Genomic DNA, 21,718 nt, shown 5'->3' on the forward strand with positions numbered 1-21,718 from the left:
TTGCATATCTCCCTCCTACACCGATTGATACTGGTGCAGTAGGGTGTCCCAGCGTAGGTCGTCCACTGGTAAGGCCATACGTAGACATTGAAAAGCCAACAGTCGTAGCGGTTTATGACATAATCATAGCAGTTGTCGTGTTTTTGACAGCATCTGTCAAATAAAAAATGTCAAGGTTTAGTTTATTATCTGAAATATTATAAATATATCTAATTGCTCTAGGTAAGTATAAAATGGAGGTGCCTCTTTAACTTTGCTCAACCCGTTACCATCAAGATGTCGTCTCTTTGACGTCCCCAATCCAAGTGTACGAGTCTGTACTCCACTCTCTTTAGCTTCCGCTTACCCCTGCCACTTGCTAACTCAAGTAATGCCAGGGAAGTCATTAAACATTACCCATTACCCTGATATTAAACTTAGGTATTTTAAGAATGTTGCCAAGTAAAATTCATATTTGCTTACACTATTTGGTGCAATTATTAAAACATGACACCCTATTCATAAAACTTAAGGTGCAGTAAGTTCGTTTCTTCCCTTATTCTCACTGAGCGTAAGCGTGAGCGAGAGCATCATGTTTTTAGGGTTTCGTACCGTACCAAAAAGGTGCAAAAGGAACCCTTAGGGCCTCCGCTAGCTGACGCGGGTGCACGGAGCGGACGAGCGGGTTAACGAAAAATAGTATGAGCGACGCTAACTGAAGCGGACGCGTGCGGCGGATTTCACCTACAAATAGCACCCACGTGCGTGCGCACGCGGCGGGCGTTCGCGTCAGCTAGCGTAGGCCCTTATGGTGCGACTCTGTCCGTCCGTCCGTCTGTCACAACGCTATCTCGAGAACCACTTAAGCTATCGATTTAAAATTTGGAATAGTTATGAACAACGCTAACCTAGACACATTGAAAGTATTATTTTTTATTTTAATTTTTAATAACTATGGAAAATGCCCAACATGAAGAGGGGGCAAAATTTCAAAGTCTAGTGACTAGGTCAAGTGGGGTATCATTTGAAAGAGCTTATATTGTACTTTCCAAAACATTTTTTTTTCGTAGTGAAAAAAAAACGATTTATGGAGGAAAATGTGAAAAAAAAATACCAGCCCCCTCCCTTATCTCCGAAGTTTACCGAAGAAAAAGTATAAATTTTTTACACAATATTTAAATGACTATATATTTTACAGGAAAAATATGATCAGAACTCTATCTTGGTAACTTTTTTTTTAATTAACAAAAAACATTTCCGAACACTGTTTGCAATGTAACCAACTTTACGTGTGTGCATTACCCTTGAAATTTGACATTACATTAAATATACCTTTTTTCAAATAAAAGATCAATTTTTGAAATCGGTTCACATGATAGAGAGTTATCCTCGAAAAACCAACATCGCGCAAATGAGTTAGACAATTTGCCGATAGATGGCGCTGTGCACAATTATACTTCTGATCAAAAGTCTTTTGCCTTTATAGTTATACGAGATAATTCAAAGTTTGTACGGAACCCTCGGTGCGCGAGTAAGACGAGTTCGCACTTGACCGGTTTTTAATGTTGTGTACGTTGAAATAAATAAAGAAGTGATCGATACGTTCATTCAAACATGATATTACCGATTTTTAGAAGCTATTTTCATATTTTTAGCTTTTGTGTATAATTTGTTACACATTTTTCAAGTGCATTTTAGATCTATGTTCGGGATTTTGTTCTATCGAGCGAAGGTCAAACTCAGGATTCGAATCGATACATGCCCTCGAGAAAGACCTCAAGATTGCTGATTTAATTTACGGCAGCCGTGTTGTGATCCAAAAAAGCGCTACGGCTTTTTTAATTTCGTTTTCTGAACCTACAGCACCTTAACAAAGCTCTATTAAATTATTATGTCTGTTTGTAACAAGCACAAATGTCAAAATGATGGATAAGGACAAACAATTATCAAGGGCTTGTTGGACTTAACAAGCATTTAATGAATAATGTTATTAATTTATAGTACATTACTATAGAGGCCGGGAAACGTAGGGTTGCAGGCCAAGTAGATATATACGGCTGAGCGTAGCGAAGCCGGATAGAGATACGCGGCCGGCAACCCTGTTTGTATAGGAAGCGTGCATGAACTATAGGAGGCAGCACAGGAGCCGTCAGATTTATGGCGCGAGGCGTAAATGTGATGTTTTTTGTTCCGATGTAGCCCACAAGATGGCAGAACCTACTATGCACAAGAAAACACTTGACGTGTAAATATGCCTGTTTATGGTTCCGATTCAGACCACAAGATGGCAGACCCTCCAACGCGCACGGTCCCTATAGTGCTTTTCTCAAACTTGCAATTAAAACAAAAAATTGTAGTCAATTAGTTTTGTGGCGACCTACTTGGCTCGCCACTCTACCAGCTGTGTACAACCTCACGCGCGTAAGTCCGCGCGCATGCGCGATGCGCCACCGCCGTTGCCTAGCACCGAATATGCACAACAAATCACCGTACCAAGCTAACTGAAGCTAGTTGATGGTTGGATGCCAAGACGTTGTGTCACAATTTGACGTTAAAAAACAAAAGAAGGTTGCTTAACAGTCCTAGGTGTGTAAGGCAGTATGAAATTCCTTTACATATCATCTTCAGTCATCGCACCTGATATGTAGTATTTCCGGACCTAATTTGACGTAAGTCATGTCATCATTTCATAGCAAGTTTGAGAATAGTACATTTCGATGCTAGTGCGGAAAGTATGTCATTACTTCACGAGTACCGAGATATTTTGCCACGAGCCGTAGGCGAGTGACAAGACTCGGGACGAGTGAAGAATGACATTTCCGCAAGTGTATCGAACGACGTTTTTTATTACAGTTGCGAAAAAATAAGAAAAACAACAAGTACTTTTTTATGCATGTTCTATAAGACAGAAACAATTGTAAATATAACGATTATTTGTGTATCGTATATTTAAATTGTATAACAACAATATCGAATGTTGCCTTTGGAAACTTAATACATTCTTGCAGTAAGAAAAACGCCTCTGCTTTGACAGGCGTTTCGGCAGCTATTCCGTTCCATTCAGACAACTTATTAAGAACGGTTTTTCAATATTCAATATTAAAGAATAAACGTATTATAATGATGAGGAGGTAAGTAATAAAATATGAAATATGCTTATATTTATTATTTTTACATTAACAGCAAGTTTTTATGTTGAATATGACTTTTAAAGGAAACTAACATTAACACTCATCAATAAGTAGTCATGAATTGGAACAAGTGGAAAAGTAAAAAGCACTAGTTCGCGAAATGCAACTTTCCGCACGCTAAACAGCTACGTAAAGTAGCACTTTTTGAGCAACTGTATTAAAAAATATATTTTTCAGTACATCTAGTGCTACATACCAGGTGCTATAACAAGCACATTACGTAACTACGTCGAAAATTTAAAGTGCCATTTGTACTGTAAATTCGCCACTCATTGCGAATTTCCTATTTTTCGCATTTGTATCGTAAATAACTATTACAGTACATATGGTGCTACTTTCCCGCACGCGTGCGGGAATGCGCACTTTCCGTGCATATATCGAAACTTTGAAGAGCCATATGTACTGTAAAACGTTGTACGATACACGTGCGAATAGGTAATTCGCAACTCGTGTTGACTTGTATCGTAATAGTACATTACGATACAAGTGCGAAAAATAGGAAATTCGAAACGAGTGCCGATAAATTAAAACACGACCGTAGGGAGTGTTTAAAATCGACACGAGTTGTGAATTACCTATTCGCACATGTGTCGTACAACATTTTACAGTTCGACAAAATTTTCGACAAAGTTTAAATGTTCGACATAGTAACGTTAATATTCTATTTTTCGCACTAGTGCGGTAAAGTAGCACCATATGTACTGTAAATAACTATTACAGTACATATGGTGCTAATTTACTGCCCTAGTGCGGTAACTAGCACTATTCGTGCGGATGTCGAAAATTTGAAGGGCTATATGTACTGTAAAACGTTGTAAAATACACGTGCGAAAAGGTAATTCGCAACGAGTGGCGATAAATTAAAACACGACCGGAGGGTTATGCCCGGTAAGATGGCGCCACTTTTTGATATTTAACAAATTTAACACATATTAGTGAAAGAATCATGTGTCAAAAAATGAAAAGTGAAAATGGCAGTTAAATTTACGTAGCTACAAAGTTTTCTTTGACAATACAACTCTATTTCAAATTTTCTTTGATATCAACCTTCGTGTATTTCGACAAGGTTCACGATGACGCACTGCGCTATATATCAAGAAGACACTATTTATATAACTAACTAACTGCTTTGGCTCAGCGATCCAAAAAGAATCTTGGCCTCCGAAACGAGAGAACGCCACCTGTCCCGATCCAGCGCGGTTTCCTGCCATGAATTGGCATTTTAGGTTATTTATTGAGATATACTCACCTGTCAATATCGTTTACCGGTGTACCAGACCCACCGGATCCACAGTAGTTTCCATAGCCCAACAGATCCCACGCACTACATTTCGTGCATTCTACAATCATAAAGTACAGGTTGAATATGTTTCGCTTCATGCGGTTCTTGCCTTCCCCATGTTGCGGTGCAAAAGCTGTAGTAGGCGAATTCGAGGTAACATCACTAGACGGTGCAACTTTTGTACAGTTAAGGGTGTTTAAATCTGAAAAAAAGGCATTTAATGTAGTTACTTTTAAATTTGTGCACGTTCCCAGAACATACAACAAAAAATAAAAAATAAAGCCAATATAACCACCATAATAATACCAATACCATGATAATAATATCATATTTACTGTAAATAATAATAATTATTTACAGTATGTATGGTGCTACTTTCCCGCACTAGTGCGGTAATAAACACTTTCCGTGCCCATTGTCGTTGTACGATACACGTGCGAATAGGTCATTCGCGACTCGTGTCAATTGAAAACACTCCCATTGGTCGTGTTTTAATTTATTTTATAATTACCACTCGTTGCGAATTTCCTACTTTCCGCACTTGTATCGTAAATAACCAACAACACCTCTAAATAATTTTAGTTTTTTTTCTGTATCTGTTTGTGTTAATTTATTATTATTATTTTAGTTTTTTTTTATAATTCGTCATTTAGAGATTTTATACATCTCTAAGTAATAATAATACTTTAGTTTGCATGAATATTTTCAGTTCATTGTATTTTATAATTGTTGATCTGCTTGTTTTTTCTTGTATGTAAATTTCATGTTGACGTGTAAAAGTGCTCTTGTGGCCTATTTGCTGAATAAATGTTGATGTTGAAGTTGAAGATAAATATTTTATTATCTACGTCTGAATAAAATATGTGACCGAAACCGAACAACGTCCCACTTTGTCGCTTGCTATAAGGACGCCTTGACAGGTTATTTCTTTTCTTTATATAATATTTAGATTTTTTACATTGTCATTTTCTATCTTAGTATTATTATTGTGTTTTCACTTCTTCTTAAAGTACCTGTTCACTAAACAACCTGTACCAATTTCTCCGGAGGAATCGCTGAATCCTGAGTCACAGGCTTTGTCCTAGTTCAGGAAACAGAGGCTCAATCCAAATGGAACTGTTACAAACCTAAAATAAGTTTATTTTGTAATTTAATGTAAGCCTCTCATTTTGTATTAGGTTTCAAGTAAATAAAGATTTTATTATTATTATTATTTGTATCTCCGTTACAAACTCTCGGGTTTTTAAGCCCGGTCATTTATAAGGCGTGCGTGGGGATATAGATCCAACACGTAGAGGCCGTTTGGAGAGCTTTGATGTCATGTAGAACGCCTGCTGGAACCCATTCATGTGTACATAAATAGATACCCATAAACCGGTTTCAGCAGGCATTGGAGGCTATTGCAGAAAAATGGAAAGAGTCTTGGTCTATGGTTTGAATTTGGGTGGAAAATAAGACTGGGCTATTGCTAAGAGTTCCGGACACCTGCTATAACATTGTGATATACAGTGTTATCAAGGCAGGCGGTGACTCGCCACTCGCTAGATGGGCACCTGATGCGCCATCGTAAAGACGGCCAGGCGCAACACCGGCGTGAGCGGCTCAGGGGTGTCGAGAGGTGTGCTGCGCTTTCTCCGAAGTTACTCGCGGCGATATGCCCTTTAACACTTCCACCCCTGGAGCGTACAGCTCTAACGTCTCCCCTCTGGACGGCCAATTAAGGCAAGCCAGAGCTGAGAGTCCTACGGGTCCCCTTGGGGTTCCGACCCTGACCGACTCTCTGGAGCACTCGGGTCCGTGGGGTCGTTACTCCCCAACAGCTCGCCACAAGCTGCCCTGCGGGCTTATTATTATTATTTGTATCTCCGTTACAAACTCTCGGGTTTTTAAGCCCGGTCATTTATAAGGCGTGCGTGGGGATATAGATCCAACACGTAGAGGCCGTTTGGAGAGCTTTGATGTCATGTAGAACGCCTGCTGGAACCCGTTCATGTGTACATAAATAGATACCCATAAACCGGTTTCAGCAGGCATTGGAGGCTATTGCAGAAAAATGGAAAGAGTCTTGGTCTATGGTTTGAATTTGGGTGGAAAATAAGACTGGGCTATTGCTAAGAGTTCCGGACACCTGCTATAACATTGTGATATACAGTGTTATCAAGGCAGGCGGTGACTCGCCACTCGCTAGATGGGCACCTGATGCGCCATCGTAAAGACGGCCAGGCGCAACACCGGCGTGAGCGGCTCAGGGGTGTCGAGAGGTGTGCTGCGCTTTCTCCGAAGTTACTCGCGGCGTTATGCCCTTTAACACTTCCACCCCTGGAGCGTACAGCTCTAACGTCTCCCCTCTGGACGGCCAATTAAGGCAAGCCAGAGCTGAGAGTCCTACGGGTCCCCTTGGGGTTCCGACCCTGACCGACTCTCTGGAGCACTCGGGTCCGTGGGGTCGTTACTCCCCAACAGCTCGCCACAAGCTGCCCTGCGGGCTTATTATTATTATTTGTATCTCCGTTACAAACTCTCGGGTTTTTAAGCCCGGTCATTTATAAGGCGTGCGTGGGGATATAGATCCAACACGTAGAGGCCGTTTGGAGAGCTTTGATGTCATGTAGAACGCCTGCTGGAACCCGTTCATGTGTACATAAATAGATACCCATAAACCGGTTTCAGCAGGCATTGGAGGCTATTGCAGAAAAATGGAAAGAGTCTTGGTCTATGGTTTGAATTTGGGTGGAAAATAAGACTGGGCTATTGCTAAGAGTTCCGGACACCTGCTATAACATTGTGATATACAGTGTTATCAAGGCAGGCGGTGACTCGCCACTCGCTAGATGGGCACCTGATGCGCCATCGTAAAGACGGCCAGGCGCAACACCGGCGTGAGCGGCTCAGGGGTGTCGAGAGGTGTGCTGCGCTTTCTCCGAAGTTACTCGCGGCGATATGCCCTTTAACACTTCCACCCCTGGAGCGTACAGCTCTAACGTCTCCCCTCTGGACGGCCAATTAAGGCAAGCCAGAGCTGAGAGTCCTACGGGTCCCCTTGGGGTTCCACTCCGACCGACGAAGACACACCGGAGACGGAGACCCTGACCGACTCTCTGGAGCACTCGGGTCCGTGGGGTCGTTACTCCCCAACAGCTCGCCACAAGCTGCCCTGCGGGCTTATTATTATTATTCGTATAAAGATACAAGCAAATCTCGTCCTTATGGCAAGCGACAAAGTGGGACGTTTTGCAAGTTTCGGTCACATATTCTTATGCGAAATGGTAACGGATAAAAATGATAAAATTGGCTTCCATGATTCCTCTCTTGAACAACATCATCGTAAACAGCACAAAAGTTAGTGCGGGTCAGTGGCCGTTTTTGCCAAAGCGAACTACCCACTTATTCAATCAACGGCTCCTTGAAATTGATTGACGTTTATGTATAGTTGAAATATAATTTGCACCAATTGGTCATAAAACTTTATCTTTAGGAATACAAAAGGACAGAAGAGGTGTGAAGTGCTTTGCCGCACGTCCCATCTCGACCGGGCGGAGCAAAAAATTAAACTAGGCTGTACCTCGTACTGACGAACATTTGTTCAACGACTTTTAGGAATAACTTGTGTATTTAAGTACACTTTAAAGTTTATGCTAAGATGCAATGTATTGCGAATTTTCTTATCACAGACTTTGTGATGACCAGGACACGGGCACTTTGCACGACATGATTAGAGTGTCTTTAAATAGTCCAAGCCAGAGTTATTTGCAGATTAGTTTATAATATAACTTTAACAAGTGTCTTTTCAAATATTCGTTGTTATTGACCAATCAATTGCTAAATGCCTTAATTTAGGACACACCGCAAAAAGTTACCCGTTGGACATTGTCAGTTAAATATCAAAAAGTGGCGCCATCTTACCGGGCACAACCTAAATGTTATGGCGCCATCACTCGAAACAATGTCGCCTTTGGCCTTTGATCTATTAGATGGTGCCACTTTTTGATATTTAACAAATTTAACACATATCAGTAAAAGAATAAGGATCAATTTTTTATTCTGTGTTATTTTGTTTGAAGATGGCTTTTCTATGGGATCCATCGTCTTAACGCACTCAAACATGTTCAAAAATCAATGTTGCAAATTTACAAAAAAATCTTACAGGGCCCTACAAATTCAATATAATAATGCGTTCTGGGTGTTGATGGGGCTGTCGCGCTTTTGCAGTGCGTCACAGATGTTCGCTGACGCGCACGTGACATGCTTCAAAGCAGCAATGCGCCTGCGAGCCGCATCGCTGGTACGGCGCGTGCGCGCCAGCCCCAACACCATCCTAACTATGATTGCGGATAGGATGGACTGTCCGTACATTATGCACTGTTGCGGGCTTCATAAGCCCAGTAACGGTGAATTGTTATGATTTTAGTTAAGATATTTATTGTAACTAACATAGTTTTTAAGTTTTATTGTACATAACTAACATTTTATGAGCCACACGCGCTTGAAATAACCGTTAATTTAATTTAATTTAATTTAATTTAAAAAAGGTCAAATGTTTTGTTACTCTACATTTTGCATAGAAATTTCATTTATTATCACTGTTGGGAGCAGGTAAACCCTTGCCAACCCTTAATCTAGCTTGACTTTACTTTTTGTGCATAAAATTGCTATATTTTTACTTTTTTATTAACATATATCTAAGGACGGGCCTTACGCGCAATAAGAATGGGGGAGTACAGCGGTGTCACGATGATTCTCGTGGCGTTGTATGGTTGCTGTCAGTTTACTGGACTCCAGATAGCCAGTTATATCATTGGTCTTACTTCTATACTTTGTATTTGTAATACGTCTACAAGAGTAACAAGTCTACTTGTCATAATATTTAAGTTACTCCTATTATTAAGCCTAACAAGACCAAATATATACTAAAAAAGAACTGAATAGCATAGTACAACAGTAATAAATAGTGAAATAAGTACCCAATTATATACAAATATTATTATAATGTAAGACTAGGGAATAAGTCCCTCGCACTACCTAGTTAATAAAATCTTATATACAGCTGTGTGCAATATAATAGCAGTACATAAGAAAATGTAAATTATGGGAAAACTATAACTTTAGATCAATAATATTGAATCTTTTTATATAATTCTTCTGCATTACTTGACATTGTTTCAAAATTAACTGTAACCTTTACTTAAATAATATTGAAAGTAAAAAAAATCATGAAAATCGGCTTTTTTTACTAACTTGCGGAAATTCTTATAAAAACGTAAAACCTTACGAAAAAAATACAATTGTGTACTATAATTGTAATTTATTATCTTGCCTATTATTTCCAATCAAAGCTTTACATCTAAACCCTTGTCATCCAGAAAAAAATAAACTTTTCTATAAGATCTTTTTCGCAGAGTGTACAAGTGGTCCATCATTTGGACTTTGTTGTTGATTTTTGACCAAATACTTTTTTTTCAAAGGTATACATATTTGATTTAATACTTACATGCGCCAAGAATGATGAGTACAACAAGTGTTCTGGTCAGCGTCATGACGGCTTGAATCTTCGGCCACTTCTGTGCTAAATTTGCAATAGATAATACATATTACGCTATGTCACACAGGGCCGGATGTGCCATTTAGGCAGAGTAGGCAATTGCCTAGGCTAGTGCCCTAGGGAGACGCCTAGCGAAATCTTCCGCTAAGCTGTCGGTTATCGTTTGCAGACGTTTCGTCTTAACCCTTAAATGCAGTGTAGGATGCAGCCTACACAACAAAAACATCTAATTGTATACATAATTAGACAAATTCTATTTGTTCCTGTATATTATTTCAATAGTAAAACTAATCAATTTTCCTATTTTTTACGGAAGTTTTCGCAGTATTTTAATTTATAAAAATTACATTTGTTTTAGGACGAATTGTCGGAATTCTTGGAAAAATCCAAAGTGTGGTGTGTGGTGTGGTGTGGTCCAATTGCATGTGGTTTTGGGCGTTTTGTCGTTGTTTATAATTATTTTGTATTTGAAAACTTTATCATAGGTATATCACAAACAGTGTAACTTTCTGATGGTAGTAAGATTCATATCTCTCTTACTGAAAATTATATATTTACTACATAAATATGATTTAGCCTATGCAACTTCTAACACTGATTTCGCAGTAACAATCGATCAATATAATTTTTTACTATTTTTCCCAGAATCAGGAAACAATTATGTGACACATATTCATTTTAGAAAAAAAAAAAAAACAAATCATGAGTTTAAGGGTGCCTTTCGACCAGAGATGTGCTATGCTGTGCTATGCTATGTTTTCATACATTTGAAACATACCTCTAGCTACAGCTATAGCTAAATTTTTATTTATTTATTTATTATAGCACATCTCTGGTCGAAAGGCACCCCAAGGGTTAATACAAAATTAATGAACCAATATATCTATCTATTATTTATTTATTTTTATTTATATATTTATATTTATAGATATTATATATATATCGAATCGAGAATCGCCAAGATGTATGTGATCGCATAACTTCCGAAAGACTGGATCAATTTGGCTAATTTTGGTATTGAAATATTCGTGGAAGTCCAGAGAAGGTTTAGACGGTGAGAAAAAATGAAAAAAATGCGAGGAAAATAGTAAAAACAACGATATCCTTTTCCCATACAAACTGTTCCTACCTGTCAAACATTTGATTCGTCCCGCCGGTGCCGTAGACTCGAGTCCCCTCAAATTGAATAACGTATTCAAATAAAGATTTCGAATGGACAACATATATCTACAATATTCGGATTATCGCGTATTTATATTTTAAATGCAAATAATAATAACAATAAAAAGTGTCACTTTCACAAAGGATTGTCATTGTTGGTTGTCGAACTTTATGAGTGCGTTCAGAAATGGAATATGGTAATAATTTATTAGAGACCCTAAAACTATTTAAACTACAAATAAAACGAAATTAGAGTCAGACCAACCTAAGTTAGCAGCGATTTTGATAGCCCAGGCGGGGCACGTGTTATTTTAAAGTTTAAACGTCAAACTTCTATGAAATTATGACGTTTACTTAACACGTACACCGTCTGGGCTATCAAAATCACTGTCAAATTATCTTGGTCTGACTCTAAAAACTTAATGAAACATTCAAAAATTGAATAATTTTGTGACTCCATCATCCATCCAAATGTATTTGCTCTGATCAAAATGAAAATCGATATCTGAGGATCTGAGAGGCTTTGATCAAGATGAAAATCGATCTCTGAGGATCTGAGAGGCCCTTCATTAGGAATCGGAAGTTAAATTGGACTAAACGGCCGCCATCTTGAATTTCAGCATTTTTTGCTCTGATCAAGATGAAAATACCACCACAGACACCTCTACAGAGAGGTAACATGTACGACACAAACCTAAACCTATTCCATCTGCAATTATACCTACGTACATTAACACAATAAATACCTACATATGAAATATAAAATAAAACCGATAGCTAAGGATCCGAGAGGCGCTTTATTATGAATCTTAGGTGAATATTGCCAACATTGGAATAAACGGCCGCCATCTTTAATTTCTGCATTTTTGCTATGATCAAGGTGAAAATCGATTTCTGAGAATCCGAGGGGTCCTTTATTATGAATCTGAGGCCAAAATTGGAATAAACGGCGTTGGAATTCTCTGCCCCTCTATCACTCTTGCATATTCGAGCGATAGAGAGGCAGGTAACGAAATTTCGGTTTTCGTGTTTCGCGGTAGGCCCTGTGTTTTTTACATCTTATAAATAAGGAAATGCCACAACCGCTCCGAAAAAAATAGTACGTAGGGTACTTACTTAATAAGTCAGTATCAGTAACATCTGTAAAAGAATGATTGGATAATCCGTGACGTGCTAAATGTCTCCTATTTGGGACTATACATTTATATAATACGAATTTATATAATATATTTAAGTATTTATATATATAGTTTTTGAACGACGGCTACTAGCTCACTGCTAAGGAAGCCTCTTTATAAAAAAAATATATATATAATATATATATATATAATACGAATACGATAAGGTGATACGAAGTTCACCGGGTCAGCTAGTCTCCAATAAATTTTATCACACAACTATTACAAATGTCATTAAATAATCCATTCATTAACATTATTAAACTTTAACCACAATCTATCATAATAATACTTATTGTACGCTCGGGCAATCGGGCATGGTATTCGCCACGTGTATCCCCTGCTTTTAAATTAATTTGCCTTAAGGGCCTCTGCAGTGTTGGCTTGAGCCCCACGCATGCCTCCCAAAGGCCCGGGACCCCATGGTCCCGAGATAGGGAAAGACATACAAATACAAAATAATAGTAGGCAATTTTTTGTACTTCTCTTTGACATTTGTTTAAATGTAATATAATGGACGCACACCTAGACTGAATTAATGATTAATATTTAACTGCACCTATAATTATGCTTAGAATTAAATTAAGAATGTAAATAATTTTGCATGCCAATGTACAGTCACCATCAGATATATCGGAGCGGCCGAGGTGCCCACAAATATCTGAACACGCCTCTATTGTCAAGGCGTTAGAGTGCGTGTTCAGATATTTTTGAACACCTCGTCCGCGCCGATATATCTGATGGCGACTGTATTATTGGAACTTTGTATTTACCCTTTTGTAACTTTTATGACCTGCATTCTTGCAAATAAATGTATTTCTATTTCTAAAAATATTTATAACTTGTTGTACAGGTTTTGAAAAGAGAGAGGTGAATGAAACGAATCATAAATTAACAAATTCATATATACAAGTAAAAATAGTATGGAGAAAGCATATAAGTATTTTAAAATGACGCTGAAAACTTTTTATATACCTATTCACAATAGTACATTGTGCAACGAGGGGGTAAGTAAAATTGCAAACGAGGGTGTTAATTAACGACTCGAGTGAATTAAAGAGTCGAGTTTGCAATATTCCTACCCCCGGAGTTACACACAATATTTATGTGAGTGTTGTGCGACTGAGTTTGTTCTTTTCCAAAATTCGTTATCACTTAGACCGTCAAAAACGTCAACTGACACGCGCTTATAACAGCCCAGTATCAACCTTCGTGTATTCTGATTAGTTTCACGATTACACGCCACACACGATAGGCGTGGCGTTCAAAGGTTAAAACTAGTATATTACATACCCAGGGCAGTAAAGTAAGAAATATCTCGGATCACATGTTTTTGTGGCCGAGGCGACCGAGGTCGACAAATATGTGATCTTAGGCCATTGGCTAAATTAGCTTATACAATATATTACTTCGTAAAGACGGGTTACAAGCACTACGAATGGGGCCAATGGGGGAATGCTAGCCGATCGTGCAGTGACTGCACAACTCCTCAACCAATGCGATTTGACACCAAACGAGAATATTCGGTCGGAATTATATGAACGGGCTTATCTTTACTTTTGAAATCTTTACCCTTAGGCTTCCTTATTTACTGGCCGAGGTGTGTAAACACTTTCTGAACTCGACTCAACGGAGCCGGAAAGCGGCAACTGTTTAGTGCAGCGGGCCGAAAGTTGTCACTTTCCGGCTGGAGAGCAGAAAACACATTTGCAGTCACATTATGGCTTAGGGGCACCCGATTCTATTCAAACACACAGTTAATTCCTTATCACATTGGCATATCTCCCTCCTACACCGATTGGTCTCATCGCCGCAGTATGGGGACCCCTCGTAGACTTTCCAATCGTAAGGCATTATGTAGATATTGACGCACCAACAGTCGTGATGCTTTATAACATCTTCGTAGCAGCGGTCGTGCTTTTGACAGCAGCTGTTGAAGAAAAAAGGTCAAGGTTCAGTTGGGGTATTTTGACAAGTGTATAGTAATGAAATCAAATCATAGTGAATAGTTTTTTTTAACATGGAAATCAGAGTCGACCGAACAAATCTGGTTCTATTTCTCGTTACCCTAAGTCTTGCATTTTCGGGATGCTGTACTGGGCTATTTTTGCGGTCACTGAATTGTAAAACGTCAACTTTTGACAATCAGAGTTACCGCAAAATGTATGGAGCCATACAGCGCCATATCGTTTACCTGTCAAATTTGAATAACGAAATTGTCTTAGATTTTACACATCTTACTCAATCAATGTATCTTTGATTGGGGTAACCTCAAAAGCGGGGTAATTTAAAAAATTGCTAATATCGAATTAACTAGAAGCACTTTCTAGCAACAGTAAGCAAGATGCCATAATAAGCGTTGAAGTACTTAGTCAGGTCATAAGTTCTGTCAAAAAGGTTTTGACTGATAAAAAGCTATAGGTACCTTTTTATTAATAAATATGGATTGAAAGCTTATTTAATGTTGAATTACTTACAATATAATTTAACGTAATTTGCGGTCTCTGTTTTGCATAATTCTATGTAATATTTGGAAAAATGTAATAAAAAAACATGCAAAAAAATACGCGACCTGTTCAAGGTGATTTTGATCCCTATTTATTTATTTTTCTTTTTAATTGGTTGAATCTTACATAAAACAAAAGCTGGATCGTTTATCTTTCTTAAAATATAGAATTCATGTGCATTGGTATTGCAAAAAATTGCAACTGTACGTGTTTTACCAAACCTACTCGTTGGATGGCAGTCAAAAATTAGCGTGTCACTTTAAAGTACCCTAAGTTTGAAGGGTATTAGCTGAAATACAGACTTGTCGGAGAACTAAATGCCGGTGATAAAATAACGTTCTAATAAAGTAGGTTCATACAAATAAAGAATTGTACTTATGTATTTAATGTGACACTGATTTTCACTCCTTTTTGTAAAGTATAACTTTTCACAATCCAGCCGCGTATTCGCGTCTAACGATAATCCCAAAGTAAACAAGTAGTAAATAAAGACGCGATCTAAATTAAACTAATTATATTACGTTTTGATCAGTATAAAACAAGCTTTAAAATCATGGTAAACTTTTTTTATTAAAAGCTTTGTATTACATTTTATCAGTCAAAACCTTTGTGACAGAACTTATGACCCAACTATGTAGCGTAAGTGTTGCTAAGGTATAAAGTGCTTCTGGTTTTGTCATAGATGGTAGGATGCTATAGATGTGATGTGCTATACGCGTGCGCCCGTGAGGGCAGAACATACGTAATGCGACAAAAATAAAACACCTTTTAACATTCCTGAGAATATACCAAAAACAACCTACGTAATTTGGTCGGGTTATTTGTTGCCCACCATACTACAATTTACGGTGGGGAATTAAAAAAAAATTAGACTGTGATAAAGACAAACAATAATAGCGCTTTCTCTGCTACTCCTACTGAACGATACATAAGACTAACCCGTTCGGTCATTTCCCCCCATTTGCATTTTGGCTGATCCAGTTACACTAGATTCATGGGTTTAGTAGATAGGTATTTGCCATGTTTTGCCGTTCGATGTGTTGCCTCTCTGTCGCACTGGTAAATCCGTACGTAAGTGTGACAGGGAGGCAACACGTCGAACGTGGTTCGCGGTTTATTTATTAAGATATAATCACCTGTCAATATCGTCTACCGGTGTCCCAGCCCCGCCGAATCCACAGTAGTTTCCATAGCCCAACAGATCCCACGCACTACATTTAGTGCATTCTTCAATCATATAGTACAGGTTGAACGCGTTGCGTTTCTTATGTTTCTTGCCTTTCTCATATGGAGCTGTCAAAGCTGTAGGCGAATTCAAGGAATCACCACTAGACTGCGCTATGCCGGTGCAATAGAGGGTGTTAGAATCTGAAAAAAAAGGCATTTTAAGGTGGCAGTCGCTTCTAAATTTGTGCACATTCTTAGAGAATATTATTTCAGAATATTTAAGCAGAATATTTTCCTCGTGCGAAATATAAATAAATAAATATTTGGGGACAATCTTACACATATCGACCTAGCCCCCCAAACTAAGCAAACCTAGTACAAGGTTACCCATAGGGGTACTAGACGTGGATATAAATACTTACAGAGTCGGTGCGGAAAGAGAAGAGTCGTAAGAATGTATGGGTTCCCTTACATACCACGACTCTTCTCTTTCCGCACAGACTATAGATAAATATATACATACGTATATACATAGAAAAAACCCATGACTCAGGAACAAATATCTATGTTCATCCCACAAATAAATGCCCTTACCGGGATTCGAATCTGGAACCATTGACTTCATATGCTAAGTCACTATCCACTAGGCCAAACCGGGCGACATGACGAAATGGTAATTAAATTGGCTTCCATGGTTCCTTTCTGGAGATATTAAATATTTAACCCTTTGAACGCGACGCCCTATTGCCCTTTTCACTGGTACGGAGACGAGCGGAGATGAGAGGAATCAACCAATAGCATTGGTTGTAATCCTTTTTTTTATAATATTCAGTTACTCTTGTTACTTTGATTTAACACTTACATGCACCAAGAAAGACGATTTCAACAAGAATTTTAGTCAGCGACATGATTGCTTGACTTCTCAGGCGCTTCTGTGCTAGTTTTGCAAAAAAATATTAAATATTATCGCTACCTATGTCACATACTGCATAATAGTCACGTATAAACAATCAGCACATTACGCATTTTTGTAATTTACATTATGTATATGCGATGTCGCTATGGGCAGGCTAGTGAGAATAAATATTTTTAAATTATTTTTTAATAATAGGATATGTGTTTGAATTGCGATTATCCGAGTACATTTAACTAATGCCTTTAGCAAGACATATAAGAAGTAGAAGTTTTGAACATGCCTGTAAGGGACTGTTAAGAAAGTTAAGATTAAGTCCATATATATTATGGTAGGGTCACCTGTTCAACAGTTAACCACCTAATATTCAAAGCATCACACCGCGTAATAGGTCAATCAGAGCCAACTTTTTTCTACTTTTACCGAAAGGTAAGTTATCTGGCTACAATTTGGCATTTAAGAATATTTCGTATACTTAACAGTTCTTGAGAAAGTCATGTTTTAAAAAAAAACGGGAAATGGCTAACTGTGTCCACCCCCTAGTACACTATTAACCGGGGGGGTATGCTACAATTAACCATGGCGTACACAGTTAATCACTCAATATGAATAATTATTTATTTTGAAATAATAACCCCATTCGTTATAATATTTGGCTTTTATTTTGAAATAAAGGGTACATTCGACAAAATCAACAAAAAAACATAATCTTCTTACGTTAGTTAGGAACAAAATAAAGTGTTTATGAATTCAACAATTTAACTTAAAGTTTTGAAACATTAATGATATCAAAAGCGTTTTTTATTATAATTATATCAATATGAGTGAGTTTTGACTTCTTAAATATAAAATTAGAACTAACTTATACGCTTAATGGGACATACGACTATGGAGATCCATTTAGTTTCATTATAATCTTCTTATTAATTATTGGCACGTAATCAGTCTCAAATCAGTGTTTTAAAATACTAATAAGCCTCATATTTATAATAATTGGCCTTTATAAACCTATTAATCAACAAACATATAGCACTGACAGCTAAAGAGATCCAAATAGTTTCATTATAATCTAACTACTAATTATTTATTGGCACAAAGTTCACTTTCATATGTCGAAATTGAATTTGCGTTAAAGATTTAGGTTGAAGTAGCCTGCAATACTATGTTTTGTTGATTCTTAAGGTCTAGTCCGTCCGTAAGTAAGACTTTTTTCTATGACACTGATTTGAGACTGACTTTGTGCCAATAAATAATTAGTAGTTAGATTATAATGAAACTATTTGGATCTCTTTAGCTGTCAGTGCTATATGTTTGTTGATTAATAAGTTTATAAAGGCCAATTATTTTAAATATGAGGCTTATTAGTATTTTAAACACTGATTTGAGACTGATTACGTGCCAATAATTAATAAGAAGATTATAATGAAACTAAATGGATCAAATGAAAAGGACATTTGCCTGCGGCTGCTGCCCATAATTTTTGGATCAGGCAATATATATTTAATATCCCGTACTCGAATACCCGCATTGTCAGGTACCAAAGGCTCGCAAAATGTTTGGTGCGTCTTATTTTTAAGCCTCAAAAAGCTTACAAAGAAATCGGAATCATCATCGTTGTCATCGATTTTTTCTAAAATTTTTGCCACGTAATAGACAAAGGTTTTCTTCAATGGAAATAAGACTAGCACGAATTAATTTTCCTTTGGATCTCGAGGTATTGGTTCAAAGTTCCCATCCAGTACTACTTCCCCCACATTCTATAGCCTTCTTCATGTCATCTGCGGAATGGCCTCCTTTCTTTCGTTCTGGTTGCTTACTACGCCCCATCTAAAAAATAAATTAAATCAAAATTGAAAAAAGCAGCAAACAAATAAAGCTTTACAAATAATTGGGGTATGGTACACAATTAATCTCATGCGGTACACAATTAACCATAGTTAGTACACAGTTAACCATGGTTAACTGTAGAACGTACCGATTTGGTTAATTGTAGACCACTCCACTCCCGAAGCCGTTACGCAAACCTCATTTTTAAATGAGCGTCACTACGCACACAAGTACTTTACCAGATGGAACATGTTTAGTTAGTCTACACAACGAACATATAAGCATCTATGTGATGCTAAGCTAAAACGAGTAAAGAGAAAAAGTACTCACGTTGTTTTTCACGTGTCTTCATTAAAAAAACACAAAATCGTTCTTCACACAACCGGCGCGCACGCTAGCTCGCGGCAAACTGGGGACGGGGGAGAGGGGCTATTCCGTCATTCATCGCGCGGCGCTGCACGAAGTGGCAACATCGCGTTTGCAAATTATAGCGATGATTAACTGTGTCCACATGGTTAACTGTTGAACAGGAGACCCTACTCGGTGGGACCTGAAAACGTCTTGATTTGATTATTTTTTTCGATATCTATTTATCTGAGGGCTCGGTAGTTCTGATAACTTTTTGACAGGCGAGCTTTTTGCTTGCGTCTTGGCAACATTTTACATGAAAATGTTTTTGGTGAGATCAAATGGTAACCCTGATGATATGGTTACTCGGATTCGTTCGTTACTCAATAGATACAACCACAAAGCTGTACTCTGATTGCTTATTTATGCATGCCATATGATTGAATAAATAAATTAATGATTACTCTATTGTTGTGTTAGCCTATCCATATGGAAACTTTATAACGTGGTTTCCGTATAAAATAGGGTAGATATATTTAATGTTTTTAATAGTGTTATACCCTTTTCCCGTTTCTTTTTCGCGCAATATGAAGACGTTGGCCAATGCCACAAAGTTTAAAACTACGTGATCGAATGATCGCGTTCTAAAAACACTTGATAGGGTTTCCCTATTAAGGGTTTTGGATACTATAAGCGCTTACCCAAAATTAACTTTTGGTTACCCTTTTCATCGGGTAAGTTAAAGATATCGTTTCCGAACTGATAGGGTTTGTAAAAACAATAGGTTCCGGTCCCAGGATGTTCCTCGTCATGTCGCTACATTTTGCTATGTTACAGTCACCCCACATAATTAACCACGTTTCATTTCCTATCCCCCAGGTTCTAATGGCGACCAACCGACCGGACACGCTCGACCCGGCACTCATGCGTCCGGGCCGCCTCGACCGCAAAGTCGAGTTCGGTCTGCCGGACCTCGAGGGCCGCGCGCACATCTTCCGCATCCACGCGCGCTCCATGAGCGTGGAGAGGGATATACGGTTCGACTTGCTGGCCAGGTTGTGCCCTAACTCCACTGGAGCTGAAATTAGGTGAGAAGTGACAATTGAGTCAACGTTAATAGGTATTTCAAGGAAAATGTGAGTACATCTTGATTTTTAGGCTCTTATTCAGAGGCACTGCTTCTTAATTATAGGTCACTAGAAAGGTTAAAAATTGTACATGTTATTAGTAATTAACCCCCAACCGTCCGGACACGCTCGACCCGGCGCTATACGTCCTGGCCGCCTCGATCGTAAAGTCGAGTTCGGTCTGCCGGACCCCGAGGGGCCAGACAAATGAACAACAAATTAAGTACTAGTGATGCACCATTAAAAGGGAGTGAGTGTGGAGTATGTACCGCGCAAGTCCAATCCATACTAGCTTTAGTTATGGCCTATCGAGTGACGTCAAGAGTACGTACCTATTAATTAAAATACAAGGCTTTCCGTCCTTCCCTCGTTGTATTTTCTGATCACTTGGCCAGGTTTAATGTCAACACTACAGATGTCTAAAAAAATTTCGTCTTCCAGGTCGGTGTGCACCGAGGCGGGCATGTTCGCGATCCGCGCGCGCCGCAAGGTCGCCACAGAGAAGGACTTCCTCGAAGCTGTGAACAAGGTCATCAAGAGCTACGCCAAGTTCTCTGCCACCCCTCGCTACATGACCTACAACTAGATTGGTTAATTCTTTTAATAAATATATAATTGTGTATTTATACATTGTGTCTCTTTAAATACCTTCCTATTCAAATATCTATAAGGTCAGTCCAGACGGGAACAACTTTTCGCCAATCTGATGAAATTGTCTCATCAAATCAGGTGGTGCTGACGCAAACGCCAATTTGGCTCTCCGATTTCAACCGCCAGTTATGACCCATATTACCGATAAAATGGAGGTGAAGACGCAAGACAAGAATACAAATTAGTCGCGCTAGTATTCGCGTTTGGGGGTATTTTTTTAATTTAGAGCACTCAAATACCACCATAATTCTAAAATTGCTGATCAAATTGACCGATCCGACTGAACCGGCCTTTAGCATGAGATATTGACCGCATGCGCTGGAGAAATAACGCTAGAGTTGACGACGCCCATAGAATTAATTTGACAAATAAGTGGAGAGAAGGAAAAAAAACATTTTATTAATGATATTTTTTTTGTAGTATCAGTATCATGTAGTTTTGGACGGATTTCTCATTTTCTTCCGAGTACTTGCGCGAAATCTATGAGCGGATGGGGAGGTCGCCACTGAGAAGGATTACCTCGAAGCCTACAAGGTCATCAAAAGTTACGCCAAGTTTTCCGCCACGCTATATGATCTCTAGTAATTCTTTAAATTTATAATTGTGTGTGTGCATGACACACGGGTCCAACACGAGTCGTTGATCGCACGCGCCGGCAAAACAACGCTAGGGTTAGCATCCCTAAGGATGGTGTTCCACCTATTTGTGTATTTACGTCTCACATTCTGCTTAATGAGAGAGTGAGACGCAATGCACGTGGGTCCAAGAAATTGGACAGGTGAAATACCACACAGGATTGACTGGATAATTAATGAGAAATCGTTTGGAAGAAACCGGATTGGGCTATA

The 21,718-nt window shown here is 38.4% G+C and overlaps 2 protein-coding genes and 1 long non-coding RNA gene across 4 annotated transcripts in view; 1 reads left to right on the top strand and 2 right to left on the bottom strand.

Moving 5' to 3' along the window:
* Positions 1-20,847, top strand: part of LOC133526583 (26S proteasome regulatory subunit 7) — a 34,313-nt gene extending 13,466 nt beyond the window's left edge. The window contains exons 9-10 of the mRNA XM_061863268.1: positions 19,972-20,180; positions 20,661-20,847. Coding sequence (XP_061719252.1) covers positions 19,972-20,180; positions 20,661-20,805 — 354 coding nt within the window. The 3' untranslated portion in view covers positions 20,806-20,847. The remainder of the gene's footprint in view (positions 1-19,971; positions 20,181-20,660) is intronic.
* On the bottom strand, positions 13,218-17,245 carry LOC133526589 (acidic phospholipase A2 2-like). 2 transcript variants are annotated; one of them, XM_061863277.1, is made up of 3 exons: positions 16,599-17,245; positions 15,974-16,205; positions 13,218-14,260 (listed from the first exon to the last, which is right to left on the bottom strand). In XM_061863277.1, the coding sequence occupies exons 1-3, from the start codon at positions 16,627-16,629 to the stop codon at positions 14,056-14,058; spliced, it is 468 nt and encodes a 155-aa protein (XP_061719261.1). In that variant the 5' UTR covers positions 16,630-17,245; the 3' UTR covers positions 13,218-14,055. The 2 variants fall into 2 exon arrangements, with proteins under 2 accessions (XP_061719261.1, XP_061719260.1); XM_061863276.1 differs by having other exon boundaries at positions 15,974-17,245.
* LOC133526594 (uncharacterized) lies at positions 17,569-19,278 on the bottom strand. The gene is made up of 2 exons (XR_009800755.1): positions 19,075-19,278; positions 17,569-18,744 (listed from the first exon to the last, which is right to left on the bottom strand). It is a non-coding gene; the product is annotated as an uncharacterized LOC133526594 (long non-coding RNA).
* Positions 20,848-21,718: the final 871 nt, after the last annotated feature.

This window comes from Cydia pomonella, chromosome 16 (assembly GCF_033807575.1).
Source record: "Cydia pomonella isolate Wapato2018A chromosome 16, ilCydPomo1, whole genome shotgun sequence".
Classification (NCBI taxonomy): domain Eukaryota; kingdom Metazoa; phylum Arthropoda; class Insecta; order Lepidoptera; family Tortricidae; genus Cydia; species Cydia pomonella.

Coding starts and splice junctions, on each gene's coding strand:
- LOC133526589 (XM_061863276.1), bottom strand. CDS start 16,347: ATGTGTAAGATTGTCCCCAAATATTTATTTATTTATATTTCGCACGAG. Junction 14,261..15,973: donor CCGGTAGACGATATTGACAG/GTGATTATATCT, acceptor TTTCTTCAACAG/CTGCTGTCAAAAGCACGACC.